Source organism: Syzygium oleosum, unplaced genomic scaffold, assembly GCF_021117445.2.
Source record: "Syzygium oleosum isolate NSW1041296 unplaced genomic scaffold, Sole_v2.1 Sole_v2.66, whole genome shotgun sequence".
Lineage (NCBI taxonomy): Eukaryota > Viridiplantae > Streptophyta > Magnoliopsida > Myrtales > Myrtaceae > Syzygium > Syzygium oleosum.
The window spans coordinates 87,501-90,000 of NW_026607550.1; the positions used below are offsets into that span (position 1 = coordinate 87,501).

The 2,500-nt window shown below is 32.5% G+C and overlaps 1 protein-coding gene and 1 non-coding gene across 2 annotated transcripts in view; one reads left to right on the forward strand and one right to left on the reverse strand.

Annotated features, from left to right (window-relative positions):
- LOC130137236 (DNA-directed RNA polymerase subunit beta) overlaps nt 1-2,500 on the forward strand; it is a 5,888-nt gene that overhangs the window by 314 nt on the left and 3,074 nt on the right. Inside the window, exon 1 of the mRNA XM_056308043.1 lies at nt 1-2,500. This exon is cut by the window's left edge and continues 314 nt beyond it; it is cut by the window's right edge and continues 3,074 nt beyond it. Coding sequence (XP_056164018.1) covers nt 2,215-2,500 — 286 coding nt within the window. The 5' untranslated portion in view covers nt 1-2,214.
- Nucleotides 906-976, reverse strand: TRNAC-GCA (transfer RNA cysteine (anticodon GCA)). Its single transcript has one exon. It is a non-coding gene; the product is annotated as a tRNA-Cys (tRNA).

Below are 2,500 nucleotides of genomic sequence, written 5' to 3' on the forward strand. Positions count from 1 at the left end.
GACTTACTATATCCATGTAAATTATGTCCCCTATCTCTATGAAGGAATTATTCCATTATTGTTCACTAATATAATAATAGTGGAATCACTGGCGTAGAGTCAAAAAGGGATTCGGACCCAACACCATTGATCAAAGGCTCTAATAAATCTGCTTATAACAAATTCTTCAAATTCTTATAGGATATTATTTTTCTAGTAGAATCGGAAAACGTTAAGCACAAGCAAAATACGCAGTGACTCATTTAGAAGTATCAGGGAAATCTTCCTAAGATGTAGGAATAATAAGACCTATTCTATCTTTTCTTGTCTTTATCTTTCGAAAAGGTATAAAAATATGAAAAATAGAATGTCAAGATAGATCGTTATCTATCCCATACTTTTATTTCCCATTTGATCTAATTCTTACTGTCTAAGGATTGTCTCTGTGAAACAATCGGAGGACCACCTATTCCATTCTTGACTAGGGTTTATTGAAAAGAAAGAATTTATTTTTTCATTTCAATTTTAGAAAGCCAATTTTCCATCGAATTGTTATTGGATACCGAGGACTTAGAGACTCTCCTGAGTCTGTATAGAAAGTATCTTCAGCCCTTTCCACAACCACTAATTCGATTTTCCGTCGGGCTATCCAATCTAATTCAGGACCCGGTAATTAAACACTACATTAGTAGTGGAAGGGAATCAATAAATCTTTATATGAGAGACCTTCCACCACTATAATCTGTCCTTGAATCCTAGAGGCAAGGATTTAGAGCACTTTAGCTTTCGAGAGTCAAACTTCCAGATGTTTAGAACCAAGCAAGCAAGTCTCAAGAGTCCTTTTACTTTGTTTGCTTCTGCTGGGGAAAAATTCAGCGAGTTATATTAGCAAAACGAAATAAGAGATTTCGAGTTTTTTCTTGATCAGGCGACACCCGGATTTGAACTGGGGAAAAAGGATTTGCAGTCCCCCGCCTTACCGCTCGGCCATGCCGCCAAAATGTATGATCTCCTACAAAATAGATGAAAAAAAAAGTCTCCCTTTGTTTGCGTCGGGTGGGGAATTCCTAAACTTCTTTTTTTATTGGACTTGCATCTTGAATCCCGTTTTCTTAAATTTAACCCTTGCCCGAAAAGAAAAAAATCCTTCGTTTTTTGGATTGGATCCATCCCTTCGGTTGTATGTATAGTATCTCAAAACCTAAATATTTACAAATTTTCCCTCTCTTTTTTATATTGATATTGAAAAATTGAAAAACCAAATGTGGTTTTTCAGTCACAAAAGCCAAAATTTAGGACAAATTGGAACCATTAACTATTAAATGTGACTGTAAATTCATGAACGATTCTTGGATTTGAATCCAAAATTGTCTTTTCTTAATCCTAATGATATAAGACAATCCAAATTGATATATAACTAATCAGTATTGATTCTTTTCCATAAAAAAAATCCTTCCCAATTTCTATTATAACATCAAATAGAAGTATATGTAAACCCCAGAACATAAATTGTTATACAAATATTTAATTGGATATCCTATCTATATATGATGCCTATAGAGAATTATCAGTGAATTGTAGTGCTTCAATATTTCATTCAATAGATGGAATAGAAAATGGAAATTTTGATATAGCATAGCACGCGCTGTCCCGAATAGAACTTCAAGAAAGGAGGAAACAGCTATCTACACATGGTTAATAAATACAAACTTTATTACTCTATTACGCCCTTCGATCGTATTCTACTAAAAAAAGGTAAAAGTATCTCTCTTTTATGCGAATCATTTGTTGAACAATAGAATCCATGAAAAAGTTAAGTGCTCAAAAAAGATCAACTCTATATTTTTGATGATTATAATGTCTTTATATCATCGAACAGATTAAATACCGAATCCATTTATTTTTCTGGTACCCAATCGGATTAGAATATGTAATATCATAATAATGGTAGAAATGGAATCACTTTTTTTTTGATATTCTATCCAAAACTCCATAAGTCTAAGTGACATTTATTAATTCCTTTCGATTTTGTATCTGTTACAAATTCCAATTTGAATATAAAATTGTCTTTATTCCTCCGTTCATATGCATTTCATACATTCCATATATGGGGTGGATCAAATTTCATGTGATTCAGTAAACAAAATAGAAATTCCATCATTGCTAAATCAATCCATATGATTTGATGAAGAATGGGTCAATAATGGAATTTTTTCGAGAAAAGGGAAATTCAAAATGCTCGGGGATGGAAATGAGGGAATGTCTACAGTACCTGGTTTTAATCAGATACAATTTGAAGGATTTTGTAGATTCATTGATCAGGGCTTAACAGAAGAACTTTATAAGTTTCCAAAAATTGAAGATACAGATCAAGAAATTGAATTTCAATTATTTGTGGAAACATATCAATTGGTAGAACCTTTGATAAAAGAAAGAGATGCTGTATATGAATCACTCACATATTCTTCTGAATTATATGTATCCGCGGGATTAATTTGGAAAACCAGTAGGGATATGCAAG